At 39.9% G+C, this 17055-nt stretch overlaps 1 protein-coding gene across 3 annotated transcripts in view; it reads right to left on the bottom strand.

Annotated features, from left to right (window-relative positions):
- The window catches only part of Hmcn1 (hemicentin 1), a 473399-nt gene that overhangs the window by 15159 nt on the left and 441185 nt on the right, over nt 1-17055 (bottom strand). For 2 of the 3 annotated variants that reach the window (XM_031384523.1, XM_031384516.1), the window contains 7 exons: nt 12218-12280; nt 11003-11122; nt 10416-10550; nt 7003-7116; nt 6094-6219; nt 4086-4214; nt 991-1341 (listed from right to left, as the gene is read on the bottom strand). In XM_031384523.1, coding sequence (XP_031240383.1) covers nt 991-1341; nt 4086-4214; nt 6094-6219; nt 7003-7116; nt 10416-10550; nt 11003-11122; nt 12218-12280 — 1038 coding nt within the window. The remainder of the gene's footprint in view (nt 1-990; nt 1342-4085; nt 4215-6093; nt 6220-7002; nt 7117-10415; nt 10551-11002; nt 11123-12217; nt 12281-17055) is intronic. The other variant, XM_031384530.1, reaches the window with a different exon arrangement.

The raw sequence follows: 17055 nt of genomic DNA on the forward strand, positions 1-17055 counted from the left end.
AGACTGAGGAGGTCTAATAACACGTAGAACACCGTAAGACTGAGGAGGTCTAATAACACGTAGAACACTGTAAGACTGAGGTGCTCTAATGGTCTTTGATGAGAGCTTTGAAGATGGATGAATAGTCCAGTTTAATGGTCTTTGAATATTAATATGAGTTCTTTCTTGGTTCCCTCCTTTCCCATTTGCTTTCTTTTGTCATCTAACAACATACTGGGGCTCATTGCCGTTTGCTAATTCTTGTTGTCTAGCTCAATGACATGCAAACTGTAGATACTGACTGAGCAAAATTGGGTTAAATCTATGGCAGATGGCAATGTTTACAACTTAGCTGAAAATAAGGACTCAGTTCTTCAGTGGAAAATTATAGTTAAGTTTTGCAAAATTAAGTTACTGGCTTATGAGTTTAGATAAAGGTACCGAGCACACATATTTCGAAGCAATGGGACCACGTTGTTCTGGATCACATTATTTCTATCCATAAACATACAAAAACCTGACTGAGAAATTTCATGGTAAGACTAAGGACATCAGCCACTAGAATGTGGGTTGTTACATAGAACAGTTGACTGAGTCATTAAAACTCTCACTTCTAAGCCACTACTTTTGTATCAAACAGAGCTATAATGCCAATTGCATCATATTATGTGACAATGTGTGTATCTTCCTAAAAACTCACATCATGGATGGCACTGACATTTATATATATGTAGGATTTAATTCAGTAACAGATTTCAGAAAGAGAAACAATATAACACAATAAATTATTAGAATGCACACATGCAAGTACATCATTCATTTGGATGGCTTGTAATCCAAATAAATAGTTTGTAATCCTAGGTGCCAGAATAAATGTCAAAAAACTTTGAGTCATTCCAGCTTTGAGATCATATGTAGTTCAGTGCACCACACACAGGTGCTATATACATGCTTAGACTCCAGACAAGAAGTGAGCTCACAGGAAGGAAATGCAACATGGCTGACATTTACCTACACATGTGTCATGGTTTGCCTCAGAGCCTTCGGGGCAAGTTTTCCTAATAGTCCTTCTATTCCTGGAGGAAGATGCTCTGCTGTTCCTATACTCTGAGTAGGAGCTGTAGAGCTGTGAGTATTGTCTGTAATGCTGCGGAGGTTGATAGTCGCTTCTCACAGGGGAGAACCGCTCAAGGTTATAGCTACTGTACTGGGTGCCATAATTCGACAGCCTCTCCAATCCAGCGCAAGATTTACCATCCCCTAATAAATGTTGTCCTGGCAGACAGATACACTGGAAGCTGCCGGGGCTGTTGGAGCACTGATGTGCACAAGGTTTAGGTACTTGCTCACATTCATTAATGTCTGCTCATGTGCCATGATACATAAAAGAGAGAGAGAGAAAAAAAACATAGACACACAAAATGGATAAACAATCAGTCTGTGAAACAAAATAAAGACATCATATTATTCTCTACCAATGATGCCAGGGCTTGACCCACTCAGTTATGATACACACAAAGAGTCTGTACCTCTTTCTAAGCACTGCTTCATATGCATATGTTTTATTTAAACATCCACACTTCAGCAGGTGGCTCAAGAGCAGGATAGTAGTTCTGGGAGTTCATCCACTCTTTACTTTCCTGTTATGGACTTGAGTCCCAGTGGGGCTGTTTCAACCTGGTCCCCTTGACCTCAAAGCAAAACCAAGCTTGGACGTGCATCTATTTGGCACACATTTTGACATGTAACATGCAAGATTTCCATTTACATATTTAATCTTATTTCAGGCTAGCATATATAGTAATGGATTTAATTGAACTATTATAACTCTCACACACAGCTTTCTGAATTAAAGTACGTGGGAGCATGCTGCATTATTAGAAATATTTTACCTTCCTTTGATAGTAAAGATGCAAAAAAGTGTGGAATCCAAACTAGTGTAATTTTTAAAAAATGATTTATGTATTTTTATTACCTGTACACTGGAGTTTTGCCTGTATGGGGGTATAGGACCCCTTGGAACTGGAGTTACAGACACTTACTTGTGAGCTGCCCTGTGGGTGCTGGGAACTGAACCTGGGTCCTCTGGAAGAGCAGTCAGTGCCCTTAACCACCAAGCTATCTCTCTAGTCCTCGGTAATTTTAATGAAATAAAAATTATTTAAATATTTCTGTGTATCTCCTAATCAAATAGAGATTTATTTTACTTTATTCTCAATTTTACTCCTGTATGTTTGTGTTTCTGGGTGCCCTCAGAGGCCAGAAGAGGGTGCTGCGCCCCTAGAGCTGGAGTTGTAGGCATTTGCAAGCTGCTTGATGTGGGTCCTAGAAACTGAACTTGGGTCCCCGGAAGGAGGATGAGTGCCCTTAACTGCTGAGCCATCTCGTTGGCCCTTTCTTTTTCCCTTTTGAGTAACAGATCCTTCAGATGTATTTCTGACATGTCTCGTTTTGGTTGGCACTGTGGGAAAGACTGTATGTTTAGTCTAGTTTGTTTGTTTGTTTGTTTTAAGATTTTATTTGTCTTATATATTTGAGTCACTGTAGCTATCTTCATATACACCAGAAGAGGGCATCGGATCCCATTACAGATGGTTGTGAGCCACCATGTGGTTGCTGGGAATTGAACTCAGGACCTCTAGAAGAGCAGTCAGTGCTCTTAACCACTGAGCCATCTCTCCAGCCCTTAGTTTTTATGAATCTATAGAGATCTAAAAAGTAAATATGTTTATTTACCTTTTGTTATTACACATAATAATAGTTTTATTTGTTTTATATGTATGAGCTTTGTCTTTGCACCCAGATCATAGCCCTCATAACTTATTCCCTTTTCATTGCAGTTTAAAAACAGTCTTAAGCGTTTTTCTCCGGCCTCTTTATCTTCTGCCTCGCTGTGCTCCGACAGCCCAGGCCTTGTGGCTAAGTGCAGTCTGTCTGCTCCTGTCTGCTGGGCTTTGGCCTGCTGTACTTTAAGTACTTGCCCAGGCTTACACAAGGGCTGCCTTTCCCAGGCTTCCACACGGGCTGCCTCTTCACTCCATCCCCACGGAGGCGCTTTTCACCCTTACCTGCATCTTTCATTCTCTGACCTTATCTGGTTTTATTACATTGTTTATTAGGACCTGAAATTGTCCTTATATTTATTCTGGGAATTCCTTGCTCCCCATGGAAGGAAAACACCTTAAAGGCAGAGGCCTGTTCTACAATGTTTAGTGTTAACTTCCCACAACTGAGAACATCACCCCGAACCAATTAAGAGGTGTCTTCCTCTATTCCTCTTTGCCTTATTGCCTGACAGCTTCAAAGCTCATGATTTTGGCTCAGCTGGCTGGCCAGTGAACTCCCAGTGTCTGTCTATCTGTTTCTGTTCCCCAGTACTATGTTTAGAGGCAAACATAGTCATGTCTAGTTGGTTTTCTTTTCTTTTTCTTCTTTTTTTATGTGGGTGCTGGAGATTCAAACTGAGATCTCCAGGTTGCACACACAAGCACCCTTACCTACTGAGCATCACCCCAGCCTATATTTATCTTCCTATAGACATTTTCTTCTATCCGCCTTACTTTATAGTCTGTTAAAACTAGGATGGAAACAACCAGGCAATGAATTGAATGAGATGATTTTAGTATAGTGAATGGAATACAGTGGGTACTGAATATTGTGGACAATGTAACAATTATACATTTACTTAAATTGTGTTCATGTTTTACTCCTATGCATGAATTTCATACTATATATAAATATATTTAATGTATAAATGCAAATAAATAAAATACATATATGTAAATGTTTATGTCATGTGTATAGAGAAATCATAACATAATCATGAGGACCAAATTGCCATGGCTGTTATATTGGAAGTTCACTTTGATATATTCATCATATTGGAAACACTCAGGAAATAGCCATAATATTTCTTGAAATGCCAATATAAATTGAACTCAATGTCAAATCTAGTAGTAGTAAGTAAGCAGACTCTAACATGACTTGATTAATGAGCTTATCTATCTTCTACGTGTAGCAGGAGAGCATGGCCATAGTTTCTGGGGAGGTTAGGTAACTCTATCAGTAGCTATATTACTCTGGAAGCATTTCTTTTTAAAACTTACCAATACAGGGTCTTCCAATGCCTTGGGACCGATAACCTCTTGGGCATGCACACCGGTAGCTGCCTCTCGTGTTCTCACAGATTTGGTTATATCTGCACTGATGGGTCCCATCTCTGCACTCATCGATGTCTATAGATGTGGAGGTGATAAAAAGCAATATTTCTTCAAATCTGAAGTCATCATACATAAAACGCACATTCAGCTGATCACCAAAGCTTGTGATCCTTAGGTCTCAATGTTAGGTCACTGAGATTACACTAAACTAGGATTTTGGGATAGGCAGCAATAAACTTGGGTTCAAATCTCAGCACTGCCACTACCAACTGACCCTGCCGACCCACTTGTTTCCCACTGTAGAAAGAGTCTTGCTCTTATCTTTGGTTTTGGTTTTGCTTCTTCTTCCTACTTCTCTATAATTCTTTTCACTATCCATCTGTCCCAAAGATCTGCATAAGCAGATTTGCAGCCAGAGTGCTACACTGTTTCTGATCCTGTTTCACAGCTGCAGCTGCCCACAGGACTGGTGTCCTTCACCTTCTGACCCACACTGTGAAGCCAGCATGCTCCAATCTTACCCTTACTTCCTTATTTATAGCAACAGCACTCCTTCGGAGTCACCGTGGTTGCTAATGTCAGGTTCATTTTTGAGTTATTTTTGCAGTTGGGTAGTTCTGTAACCTTCAATTGAAGCCATAAATCTCTGCATTTACATTCTGACTAGGCTAGATGTGTTTTTTATTCTAGTTCGTGATTTTTTATTTCTCTTCTAATTGTCTTAGACCAAATTACAGAGTTAATATTCCTAAAAAACACACATAGCTGCGAGCTACAGTATGTGGTATTCAATGTTGCTACCCCCCTTAAGAAAAATAGTTAGAGCTAGAAAGTATTTCAAAGGTGATCTTCCAATTCTCGCCTCTAGAAGTTCTTAGGTATACAAAGCTTTAACAGAACTCAAAATCAAAAAGCAGCCAATGTTCCATGTCCTTCTGAATACAAGCCTTTCTTGCCTTTGCCTTCCTGCCATCAGCACAGTTCACAGTCCAGTCACACCTAAATTTAAATGTGATCATTTCTACAATGTCTTTGATAGCCATGCTTCCTGCATATGAGCACTTTCTTAGACACTGTTCAACTTTAGGTGGATCTTTTATGGTGTTCCCTTTACCTTGCATGGTTTTCCCCAGAGGAGAGTAAGCCGAATTTGCTTGTTTTCATTTATTAGGTCATTTCCTTACTGTATGTGTGGAGGGCACTTGCATGCCACCACACATGCGGCAGCCAGAGGACAACTTCCGAGGGACAGATCTCTCCTCCTACCATGTGGGTACCAGGGATGAAGCTCAGGTGGTCAGGCTTGGCTTCAGCTTTGATCTGCTGATCCATCTGACTCAGCCCATTTGTTTTTAAATTATTCATCTGCAGTGTCTACCTCTACCAACTCATGTGGACTTGTACAGAATAGATAAACAAAGAATAAACTTTGAAGAAATATAACTTATCTTATATTCTAAGTTGCAGCCAATGACTCTGGTGACCTTTGTACGCTACTACAGAATATACTATAAAGTTGAGGTAGATGCATTTAACCTATTTTATTCTCCTTGCTTTAATATTTAAAGTAGTTATAGAATATTACATATTTTGAATAAATATCTACAAATATATTTTTCTTGACCTTGCTGTGAATTTCTAAGCAGATATACTAAATTTCAAGTTAGAAATGACATGATTCACAAACACTAATTCATGTGGTTATTAAACTTTGCAAAAGCATAGGACGGATGGAGGTCAGAATGGTTATAACTCCATTTGTGTTTCTATTTCTTCGTATACCATTAGGTTAGGATTCTAGAGTTCAAGCATACCAGGACTTAGAGGAACTGATGGATGGAGAAGGACTTTCTTATTACCTATGATTACATTACCATCTTATTCTAGGATAGATTCCTTCTTTAACTTGTTGGTAGGAAAGAGTTCTCTGTCAGGGAACTAGCCTGGCACTCACCAATGCAGGTCCCATTTTCAGCCTTGGTCATTCCACTCGGACAAAGATCAATGCACTTGTAGCCACCACGGATATTCTTACAGTGCTGGTCTGGTCTGCACACATTCTGTCTACATTCATTCACGTCTTGATAAAAAACAGAGGTAATACAGACAAAGTAAAGGACTGATTCTACTTCTCTAGAGAAAAGATTCATTTGGATTTTAAGGCAATTATACATCAATATATATGTGTATTGCACAATTGTTTCACATGTAAAAATGTTTAAGTCTAACAGGGTATGCTAACTTTACTTTAAATCAGAATGACAAACTATTGTTTCAAAGAGCTATTAGCTATGCTTGTTACTGTCCCTACAAAAACTAAGTAATATATTATATGTATATATATTATATATATACATATACACATATACATACATATATATGTATATTTAATCTTAATACATACATACATACACATAAGTATGGCTCAGTGGGTAAGAGTGCTTACTGCACAAGCATACAAAGTGGGGTTTGAATTTCCAGAACCTACATAAAATCCTGGGTATGGCTGCATGTGTTTCCATAGCCTCAACACCACAAGGGGGTGGAGGCAGGAGGATTGCTGGGGCTTTTTGGCTGCTTGTCTAGCTGAAAATAAGTGAGCTCCAGGTTCAGTGAGAGAGTCTATCTCAAAGGAATAAGGTAGAGAGTAGTAGAGCAGGCTGGTCATCTGATGTCCTCCTCTAGACTCTGCACATGTACACACACACACACACACACACACACACACACACACACAGAGAGAGATAGAAATAGATAGATAGATAGATAGATAGAGAGAGAGAGAGAGAGAGAGAGAGAGAGAGAGAGAGAGAGAGAGTATTACAGTGACATCATCACTGTGAATTCAGAGCAAATGTCTTACCGATGCATTTTCTGCCTTTGAGTTGATAGCCAGCTTCACATCCACAGTGGAAACTGCCTATGACATTGAAACACCGCTGGTGACAGGGGCTGGACTCCTGACATTCATTAATATCTGTTAAATGAACCCAAACTTTTAGTATGTGTTGTTGGAAAACCTGAGCTAATTCACTCCAAATGTTTAATCATACACCAATTTTGATGACGATTGTTTTTAAGTCTCAAACTAACTTCACATCTTTGGTCTTGTAGCCTCTGCTACACAATACTATTTGTTGCTGGAAAGGGCTTCTTTCTCCAGTCCCTCTACACATAGAGGTTTGTTTATGGTTCAGAACTGTGTTGGTCCAGTTCTGGCCTGCTTTAAGTATTTTACCACGTGGCTGCCACCCATTTCTAGGAATTTTTAGCTTTGGAATTTTGTGGAAAGGCTGGGATGAAGATAGTGGAAACAACTCGAGGATGAAGGTCTTACACATGGCCTCATGTCCCTGTCTGTGTTGGCTCTTTCCTGATCGAGTTGATCATATGCCCAACTTAGCATCTTTAGCAGCTCTCCTATCCTTGTCTGCAGTCACTGCCAAACTTGTCCCAACATTGCCGGGCTTACAGTGAACAGAGAAGGAGAATGCATAGTCTCTGCACGTGTTGGCAGTTTGTACGCTCCCCTGCCCTTCCTCAGTCCCAGGGTAAGAGAGAGAGATCCTCTCCATAGGGAGAACCTTCCTGATCTTTGTCCCTCTAAAGCTGAAAACCTCCTTGATCTTTGCCCTTCTCTTCTTTCATTATCATGAGGACTGGAGCCCACCAGCTGCTCTCCTGTTGTGGAGATCTGAAGTCTTGTCTTTCTCTTTACCTCTAGGTCAAGCCTCTTCTATCATAACACAAGCCCTCTCCTAGGCCATATGCACCTCAAGCCCCTGCCTCTTCTCTGTTGTTCAGTCTAAATCTTTCAAAAGAGCAATTGCCATACTTAGGCTCTGAAGTCTAAAAGTTCAGTCAATATTTCTTATTTGGACTTTTTCTTTCTGAGATCTTATATTGCAGCTCTTGAGAGGTACGACGTGTTAAATTATGTATGTGCACATACACGATCAAGTATTTTAAGGTAATTTTCTTAGTGCATGTTCACCCTTTTCTTCTATTGCTCAACCCTCTGTCCCTTTTTACATTGCTCACCAGCAAAAGCAAATGCCATTATGAATCAGAAATGAATAACTTATCTCTTCTGTGTGCACATACATACATACATGTCTCTACTTTCTTTTTCTCTGATTATTCTTTGTTATCTACTCATATTACTTTATATAAGTTATACATGATAGCTTTTTTTACAGCTTGGTTTTCTCATTCCTGCACAATGGCGTATGGTATAGGGGAATCACCACTCCCCTTCTCTTCCTACCACTTACTTTGGGATCTACTCTTTTTGCCTCTGTGAAAAATCCTGCCACTAGTTTTATTAGTAATTGCTAAAACTTTGAAGCAACCATAATACAAAGTGTGAAACATTTAAACCATGGTATATTACTTGATCTGAAAAAAATGCATTGTGAAGCACTTAATTACTAAGCAAAAGAAGAAAAGCCTGTCTCAGAGGCTACACACTGAAGAATTCCAGCAATATAACATTCTAGACAAGGAAAAGCTATGGAGACAGTAAATAATCAGGGATGGAGAGACAGGGATGAACACATGGAGATCAGAGGCTTCTGGGGATTGTGAAATTCCTTTAGCAATATAAACTTGTGCAAACTCATACAATATCCAACTCTGAGAGTGAGTATGGGAGAGTGCCGACTTTGAATGGTGGTGTCTTAAACCATCAATGTAAAATCATCAAATGTAACAAATGCAGCACTGGGCAGCAGGATGCTTGGAGTGGAGGGGGTATGTGGGTAAGTGAAGAAGGATTCAGGAAACATGTGAAACTCTACTTTCTGCTAATTAAAAATGGTTCACTTTAATTTTTACTTACATTTATGAGTGTTTGCCTGCACATGAGTCCATGCATGTGAGCACACACGGAGGCCAAAACCATCAGATCCCCTATAGCTGGAGCTTCAGGAGGTGTGAGCTGCCCTACACTGTTGCTGGGATACAAACTCAGATCCTCTGAGAGGATAGGAGATTCTCTTAGTGGCAGAGCTAGCTCTTTAGGCTTTTTTCTGAGTTTTCCTTTAAACTTCACACTGATTTAAAGACAAAATGCCTATTAAAATAACATAACGAAATCATAGTCTGCACTGAATCGTTTGCAATGGGGTGTTGAAGAATGGCTACTATTAAATTGCGTTGTATGATCTGCTCTCCCAAATGGTAATAAGAAAATGGTATTCAAAAATACTGTGCTACAAATATTATAAACAGTCATGAAATATCATATCTACATATGAACCAGTCAAGCATCTCCACTTACAAAACATGAAAGTCGGGAAGTTTTGTGGAAGAATTTGGGGGAAGGATTGAGGAACTTGGAGGGGACAGGGACTCCATAGGAAGACCAATGAGTCAACTAATCAGGACCCTTGGGGGCTTCCGGAGGCTGAACCACCGACCAAAGAGTAGATACATGGGCTGGACCTAGTCCCCTACCCTGCACTATGTAGCAGATGTGCAGCTTGGTCTTCATGCAGTTCCCCCAACAACCTGAGCAGGGGCTTACCCTGACTCTGTTACTTGCCTGCAGATCCTGTTCCCCCAGCTTGACTGTCTTGACTGGCCTCAGTAGGAGAGGATGCGCCAAGTTCTGCAGTGGCTTGAGGTGACAGAGTGAATTGGTACCCAGGGTGAACCTACCTTCTTAGAGATGAAGGGGAGGGGACAAGGGGGAGGAGGCATGTGAGGGGGGAGTGGGGAAGGGAGGGGCTGTGATCAGGATGTATGTGAATAAATAAATTGATGGAAAAAAGTAAACTGTGACTATCCATATTTAAGTTCTGAGAGAGTGGAGTCCCATTATGTTTATAGGCCCCAATTCTTTCCCTTTTATGGGGCATCTGTCCCTTTAAAAGATTCAGAAGGTCTAACTCTTGGGGTTAGAAGAAGGGCTTGCGATAAGCATGAGTACTGGAGTTTGGTTCTACACATAAAAGCTGGGTGAATGTGGTATGGGTTCATGTGGCAGTTCACATGTAATTCTAGTGCTGGGAAGGTAGAGATTGAGGATCTCCAGGACTGGCCAGTTGTATATACCAACTAATTTAGTGAACCTGAGTTCATTGAGGGACTTTGCTTCAGTTAAAGAAAAAGTGTCAAATTGTGAAAGGTGACCACTGGGCTCCACATTCATGTGTAGACATGTGCACAAATACCAGTACACCCATACACATGTGAGCACATGTACACATATATATTCATAGCACACACACACACACACACACACACACACACACACCATCACACACATTATACCTTGACAGCTCAACCCATCAAAGGTTCTTCGGAAGCCTGTTCCGCAATGGACCACACATCGATAGGATCCAATGGTGTTGTCGCAGTCCTGACCAGCATGACAAGTATGTCCACCCAAAGCACACTCATCAATGTCTACAACAGAAGGAGCCATGAAATTGACGTGAGTTGAAAACACAACTAACTGAAGAACTCGCTGTGAAGTGTGGGTTAAAATGATGTGATATCTGAAAGTATCAAAGAATAAGAAAGACTGGCTGAGTCATTCAAAGTGAGTTAGACATGTGACAGATTTGCAGCAGCATGTTGTGATGAATTTATAACCCTTTCACTGGATTAGAGAACATATCAATTAGTTAATTTTTAACAAGCCAGTTGTTCTCTCAGATCCTCAGTGAGCTATCCCAGACATCCCTAATTTCTGAGTGCCCCTTTAAAGGCAATGGCTGGCCAGGGTTCTCTTTCTTACTTTCTCCACCCAATGAGGACTTCCCTGCTTGTTTCGAAGCTGTGGGCAGAGGCTACTGCTCTACCATGTTTTTCCAAGGTAAGGTTGTCTTGGTCGTTGGATATACTTTTGATATTACCTTGACAGGTTCGCCCATCAGCAGCTATGGTGAGGCCTTTGGGGCAGGAGCAATAATAGGCTCCTATGGCATTGTGGCAGGTATGGGAGCAGGGGTTCCCAGCTGAGCATTCATCTTCATCTGAGAGAAGAAACAGAAAGGCCCATCAGTGTACACAGCTCCTGCTTCCTGGAAGCTGTTAAAGTCCCCAAGAATAAGCATTTCTAGATGCCTAGGAATTGGATCAAATATAACAGAGAATATGCTAAGTGGCACAGAATGGAATTACTATGAAGGATTTAACTTGAGGTCTCAGACTTATTGTTGCTAGTTAGTACATGCTTAGGCTTTATTCTAAAACAGAAATGATAGCTAAATTATATGTACACTTACTGTGCTCTAAATGCAGTTGCAGCTCACTCTGCAAAGACAGAATTTTTAAGAGACAATCTATGACAAACATGGAGAACAGAGGGAAGGGGAATGTTCTCCGTCACCAAGGCCATTACTGCCAGAGCTGAGGTTTGAATGCAGTCTAAACACACCTCTGGCCAGCCCACCACATTATACAGGTCAGTGGAAGAGCCAACAGGTCATATTGGCTCTATGTGTTCCATTTACTAAGCTGTGGTTTCCTGCAAGGGAGCCTTTTGCAAGGATGCCTGCTGGAACCAAGCTGCATTTCTGGTTACTTATGGGTCAGCGATCCTGTTCTGTCCCTTGACAGAGCAATTCTGTGGTTAGGCAAGCTTGTATTGGATCACTGAAGAGTTCACACCCATTGAGTCACTAGATTAATTGTCCCCATTCACTCTATTCTGTACTTGATCATAGTCTATGTCCAAATTGAAGGCACGTGGGCTTTGCCATCCCACTTAACCTCAAATGCTGTCTGCCATTTGATACTAGGCCATCTTCAGCAGTTTATGTAACTTCTCTATGTCTCCATTGTTTAGCTATTAAGTGGAACATTTGTAGGCAGCTGCGATGATTAAATGCCTAGGCATATGGCAGCCGACGTCTATTAAAAGATAATTATTACTCGAGCCAGAGAGATGGCTCAGCAGGTAAAGGTGCTTGCTTGCCTTAGATCAAATGGTGGAGGGGGAACAACTGTAAGTGTCCCTTTGGCTTTGTCATGAGCCATACCATGTCCCCTTGCGCAGTAAATAAATAAATATAAAGGACAGATAACCATTTACAAAATGAAAATATTTTATCCATTCCTATACTTACCAGCACAAAAGGGTCCAACAGAGTCTAAGATGAACCCAGAGGGACACTGGTTACTGCGATCTCCTACCGAAGAGAGAAAGGCACAATTAACTGACCTGTTAGGACACTGGTACTTTTTATTCCAGTATGGCTTTCCCTAAAAAGATGCATCAAAGAAGAAATAATGAAAAATACAGTATTGAAACAAGCAAGCAAGGAGAACTTCATGTTTTTTCAAGCAAGAGGTAAATGAACTAGTCCAGATAGTAAAACATTTTCTGTTTAAGTTATATACAGCAATAAAAAGAAAACAAAATAAGTTACTCTGTAATAGCTAAAGAGAACCCAAGATAAACTGTGTGTTGGGCATAGCTACAGGTGAATTCCATTGTTCCAATAGCTGGTAGATTTTTTTTTTTTCTTGGTACATTTTTATTGAAGGAGGAAGGATGTTGTGTACAATCAGCTGAAGTCCTTTGCTTCAGTGGAAAAATCAACATTCTAGGCAGAAGTCCCCATTTATTTCTGGGTCTTCTCCATTTGCGATGTTGAGAATCTTGGCCAAAATTCTCCATGTGACTGTTTTACTGTTCTGAGCAACTGAACCAAGGGTGGGCAGGCAGGTTGAACTAGAGCAAATTTAAAGTAGATGTCAGAAAAATGGTCACTGAAAGACTGTTTTCCAAGAGCATTCCAGCCACCAGGAAAAGAGTGGGAATAAGGTAGGCCGAGCAAAAGCATCCTTGGCATGTAGTATGTGCTAGCTTAAAGGTCACCATCTGCTTCATTTCATTTAAACCACATGACATCCTCAATGTTACTATGATATCTGGTTTTCAGACGAGGAGTCTGAGAGTAACATCTTATAAGGTGCTTAAGAGCAAAAGCTAGTGTGGGCAGACCCAAGAGGAAAGCCTCATTGACTTTCACTGCTAAACTGGTCATTACAACTTATGTTCAGTTATTCATACATTTCTATGCTTTTAGACTTAACCAGTATGTGTGCAGTATACCATGATGGGAATAAACTTGCAAAACAAAAGAAAAAACCCATGTCATAGAAACATTAATTATCATATAGAAGCTTTGCATTTTTTGGATTTAATCAGGAGAGATATTTTTCATTAGATAGCCTTTGGGGAATTTTACAGGAGGAGATTTCTTATATACCACCATGTAGAGAGAACTATTACAGTCAGTGCATGGAGCTCGGTGTGGTGGCTCATGCCTGCAATGGCAGCACCTGAGAAGATGAGAAAACACAGCAGTCTATCTGAGGTCAACCTAGGCCTTTACAGGGAATTCCTAGTGAAAAATTGTCTAAAAAGAAAAGCCCAGTGAATGGAGGAAGGCCTGGAGACAGTTTTCAACAATTCTCTGATGTGTAGGAAAAACCTGACCATTTGTTCCTTTCTCTGAAAGATTTTATAATCAGAGCCTCTGAAAGCTTTGAATGTATGTACCACATAGCAAACATTTTTTTTCACAGGATTTAAGTCTGAAACCTATTTTTTTTTTTTTTAGGAATACAACTATCATGTGAATTTGTACTTTACTGTCCTTTATTTTATTTATTTTATTATGTAACAAAGGATTACTTAAAGTTACCCATCAACTGAAAAAGCACAGTAGGATTTTACAGATAAGTTTAGGAATGGGGTTACTTTTCTTTTTTCAAAAATTCTCGCATTAAAACAAGATATTTCATTATGAATTATTTTCACTTATTGATTCCTTTCCTTTCATGTGTATGTGTGGTGGCTATATATGTTTGCACACACGTGTGTGGGTACACTTATCTGTGCTTGAGTGTGTGGGATCCAAATGTTGATGCTATGATATTTTTCATCAACTTCTGCAAGCTAATAAATTTATTTATTTACTTATTCACTCATTCTTGAGATAAGGCATCTCTCTTTCTCTCTCTCTCTCTCTCTCTCTCTCTCTCTCTCTCTCTGAACCCAAAGCTTGCCATTTTTACTACATTAGCTGGTGGGAGAGCCTCCAGGACCCCTTGTATTCTCTAGCAGGGAGACAGACATGTGCCTCAGTGCTTAGTGTTTAACTGGGTTCTGGAGTTCCAAACTCATGTCTTTATGCTTGTACACAAAAGGCTCCACTAAGATGTCTCACTAGTTCCGTTTTTATTGATTTTTTTTTTATTTGTGTGTACATGTGTTGTGGTACATGTGTGCCACAGGGCTCACATGGAGGTCAGATTTTTTTTATTTGTGTGTACATATATGTTGTGGTACATGTGTGCCACAGGGCTCACATGGAGGTCAGATTTTTTTATTTGTGTGTACATATATGTTGTGGTACATGTGTGCCACAGGGCTCACATGGAGGTCACATGGAGGTCACATGGAGGTCACATGGAGGTCACATGGAGGTCACATGGAGGCCAGAGAACAACTTGGAGATGGTTCTCCCTTCCCACATTTATGTCATCGGGCTTGGAGGCAAGTACCATTGCCTGCTGGGTCATCTCATCTGCCACTCCTTCTTTACCTTACAGTAAAAGTAGATTATTTTGAATTATAGCTGTTATTTTCATCAGGAGATGAAGATAAGAGACAATACAAAATGTTTGTTTATGATTATCACAATGTATTACAATAGTAGACAATTGAAAGTCTGAAGTAAATTTCCCTATAACTTTATCAGCAGGAACAAACAGTTTCAGTTTCTTGAAACATGGTATATTTCCCTTCTGGTCATTTTAATTAATCCATACTTAAAATGTTAAGTATAAAAATATTGACTAATAATTACCAAGATTTCTGAATTAAAAAATTCATTTAGAGAAGTTATTTGAAATGTAGATTTTGTACTGAAAACACGTCAAAGATATTTCCTGCCAGCCTTTAGGCCTGAGTTTGATATTGAGGCTGACGTGTTGGGAGGAGAGCACTGATTCCTGAACATGTCCTCTGACCCCTGCATAACTGCCTTGGCATTATGAGTGTGTGCATGCACACACACACACACACACATACACACACACACATACACACACACACACACACACAAAATGGAGATGCTTTCGTCTGATATAATAATTGTCAAGGAAAAAACAAATTGTTTTGTTTTTAATCATAGGAATATTCCCATGAAATCACCCAGTTAGAACATGCAGGCTATAGCAGAGTAGCTCTGGTTCCTTCCGGTCTCTCCGGGCTGGTATCCTGAGCAGACCATGGACACAGGCTCCACAGCCAGTCCCACAACACCCAGAGGAAGCTGTTACACTCCCAGGTGCTCTAACAAGCCCAGGGTCACAGGATCCCAGAATCACAGGATCACAGAGACAGCTTGACTCTGAGGAGTTCTGACACAGGATCACAGGAAGGACTGGCTCCAGTCAGATTAGCAAGGGCAGGTAGCACTAGAGATAACCAGATGGCGGGGGCGGGGGGCAAGTGTAAGAAAATAAACCATCCAAACCAAGTTTACTTGGCATCATCAGAACCCAATTCTCCCACCATAGCAAGTCCTGGACACATCATCACACAGGAAAAGCAAGATTCAGATATAAAATCACACATCATGGTGATGATACAGGACTTTAAGAAATACATAAATAGCACCCTCAAAGAAATACAAGAGAACACAGGTAAACAGCTAGATGCTCTTAAAAAGGAAACACAAAAATCCCTTAAAGAACTACAGGAAAACACAATCAAACAGGTGAAGGAAATGAGCAAAACCTTTCAGAATCTAAAAATGGAAATAGAAACATTAAAGAAATCAGAAAGAGAGACAACCCTGGAGATACAAAACCTAGGAAAGAAATCAGGAGCCATAGATGCAAGCATCACCAACAGAATACAAGAGATAGGAGAGGGAATCTCAGGGGCAGAAGACACCATAGAAAACACTAGCACAACAATCAAAAAAAAATGCAAAAAGCAAGAAGCTCCTAACCCAAAACATCCAGGAAATCCAGGACGCAATGAGAAGACCAAACCTAAGGACAATAGGTATAGAAGAGAGTGAAGAGTCCCAAGGTAATGGGCCAGTAAATATCTTCAATAAAATTATAGAAGAAAACTTCCCTAACCTAAAGAAAGAGATGCCCATGAACATACAAGAAGCCTACAGAACTCCAAATAGACTGGACCAGAAAAGAAATTCCTCCCATCACATAATAATCAAAACAGCAAATGCACTAAACAAAGAAAGAATTTTAAAAGCAGTAAGGGAAAAAAGATCAAGTAACATATAAAGGCAGGCCTATGAGAATTAAACCAGACTTCTCACCAGAGACTATGAAAGCTAGATGATCCTGGGCAGATGTTATACAGACCCTACAAGAACACAAATGCCAGCCCAGGCTACTATACCCAGCAAAACTCTCAATTACCACAGTTGGAGAAAACAAGATATTCCATGACAAAACAAAATTTACATAGTATCTTTCCACAAATCCAGCCCTACAAAGGATAATAGATGGAAAACACCAACATAAGGAGCAAAACTACACCCTAGAAGAAGAAGAAAGTAATCTTTCAACAAATCCACACAAAGCTAATTCCACCTCTTACAACAAAAACAACAGGAAGTGACAATTACCTTTTTAATATCTGAATATGAAAATTAATATTACCAATGTATCCTAATTCATTGAAATCCAAAAATATGAGGAATTAGAAATTTGTTGATTGTCATCCAATAGTCTCTCTAATTTGGAAATTAGAGAAATAGGTCCAATATTGTACAATCTATATACACTTTCAGCTTGTTTGTGACAGTGTCTTGCTGTGTACAACATAATGGTCTTGAAATCAGGCTTCTCCTATCTCAGTCTCTCTATTAGTAGTATTGTTTATTTCATGTTTTTACACTATACTATGGTT

The sequence above is a fragment of the Mastomys coucha genome, unplaced genomic scaffold, assembly GCF_008632895.1.
Source record: "Mastomys coucha isolate ucsf_1 unplaced genomic scaffold, UCSF_Mcou_1 pScaffold1, whole genome shotgun sequence".
NCBI classification, from domain to species: Eukaryota; Metazoa; Chordata; class Mammalia; order Rodentia; family Muridae; genus Mastomys; species Mastomys coucha.